At 38.3% G+C, this 1,801-nt stretch overlaps 1 protein-coding gene across 1 annotated transcript; it reads right to left on the bottom strand.

Moving 5' to 3' along the window:
- Positions 1–97: 97 nt before the first annotated feature.
- LOC105309719 (olfactory receptor 5L1-like) lies at positions 98–1,048 on the bottom strand. The gene has a single exon (XM_011385908.1). The coding sequence runs from the start codon at positions 1,046–1,048 to the stop codon at positions 98–100; it is 951 nt and encodes a 316-aa protein (XP_011384210.1).
- Positions 1,049–1,801: the final 753 nt, after the last annotated feature.

Here is a 1,801-nt window from a genome sequence, read left to right as displayed (position 1 = left end):
TCTCTGGCACATAAAATTCTTCCCTATTTTTCACTTTTCTTAAATATCCACCCCCCAAACTCCTCTTTAAGGCTCTCCGATGAAATCCTGATTCTAGTTAAGAAAGGACCTTCTCAAAATGTAATTTGGATCCCAAGACTTTTTTGAGAGCTTCTTTCACGTCCTTGTTCCTCAAGCTGTAGATCAGAGGGTTCAGCATGGGGATCACCACAGTGTAAAACACTGAAACCACCTTGTTTGTATCCAAACTGTTGCCTAAACTGGGGTTACAATAAGTGGAAAGGACTGTTCCTTGTAAGATGACGATGGCTGTGAGGTGGGAGGCACAGGTGGAAAAGGCTTTGCGCCTCCCCTCCGCAGAGCGCATCCTCAGGATGGTGATGAGAATAAACAAGTAGGAGGTGAGGATGATCACGATGGTGATAATCTCATTGAAAGTGGCCACAATGAACACCATGCGTTCATTTAGAGTGACATCAGAGCAGGCAAGATTAAAGATTGGAGGCAGATCACAAAAGAAGTGGTTTATCACATTTGACTTATAGGATGTGATCTCAAGCGCTAAACAAAAGTGAATAAGAGAACACACAATTCCACAGAGGTAGCAGCTAGACACCAACACCACCCGCAGTTTCTGGGACATGGTGACCAGGTAGAGCAGTGGGCTACAGATGGCCAAGAAGCGATCATAGGCCATCACGGCCAGCAGGAAGACATCGGTGATGGCACATGTACAAAACAAGTAGAACTGTAGCATGCATGCAAGGAAGGAGATGGTTTTATCCTTGTTTAAGATATTGAACAGCATCTTTGGCACGATGTTCGTGGAATAGCAAAAATCCACAAAGGACAGGTGGCTGAGGAAAAAGTACATGGGAGTGTGGAGTTGAGAGCTGACTTGAATCAGTGCAACCATGCCTAGATTGGCTGAAACTGTGACTCCATATATCAGAAGGAACAGCAGGAAGAGAAAGACTCTCAGCTCAGGGACATCTGATAATCCAACAAGAATAAACTCCGTCACAATGGTACAATTCTCCTTCTCCATTTCCACCATGTGTCAGGTTTCAAACCAAATGATAAGTTCCGTGTTTCTTCTGAAATGAGAATAAGAAAGAAAACACACCTTTATATAAACTTAAGAAAATATAACATTGATATCAAACGGTGTATGTAATTTAAATATAATTGTCAAATGATTTAGATGTTTGATGTCTCAGCAGATTCCACCGACCAAAGTTAATCTAAGTATCAAAGGAAATCTGTGATTCCCAGCTGTTATCTACCACAATAAATTGATGAATCGAATGAGGTGTTTTGATGGACTTTAGAATAGATTCAACTGTATACTGTAAAACAATATGAGATCATCTCCTGTTCCCTGAAATGTATAATAAGTTCCGTCCAATTAGGATAACAACGATTGTGATGCTATACCAAATACACTAATTTATTTTTAGTTCTATTGATAGCATAAATTTGCAACATGTGAAGTCATGTACAAATTCCCTTGTTAGAGAGTGTGAGAAATTTCTTTGAAATTGATGGCTCATAAGGACTCCTTCTATTTGGAATTAGGTAGAATAATAAAAAAAAAAAGATATTTAAAATATATTCTCATTTTATCATACTTTCACTCATCAAATTAACAAAGTGATTTAATTAGTTATAATGATAGTGACCAATATCAATAATGACTCAGAAAGATATAAATCTTGTATAAACCTTTTTGGAGAGCAATTAGGCAACATATAGCCAAAGTCTTAACGCTGATAACAATAAAAGCTATCTGATACTTTTC

This window comes from Pteropus vampyrus, unplaced genomic scaffold (assembly GCF_000151845.1).
Source record: "Pteropus vampyrus isolate Shadow unplaced genomic scaffold, Pvam_2.0 Scaffold824, whole genome shotgun sequence".
Lineage (NCBI taxonomy): Eukaryota > Metazoa > Chordata > Mammalia > Chiroptera > Pteropodidae > Pteropus > Pteropus vampyrus.
The sequence above is the reverse complement of the archived record's forward strand: the minus strand, read 5'-3'. Positions and strand labels throughout refer to the sequence as shown.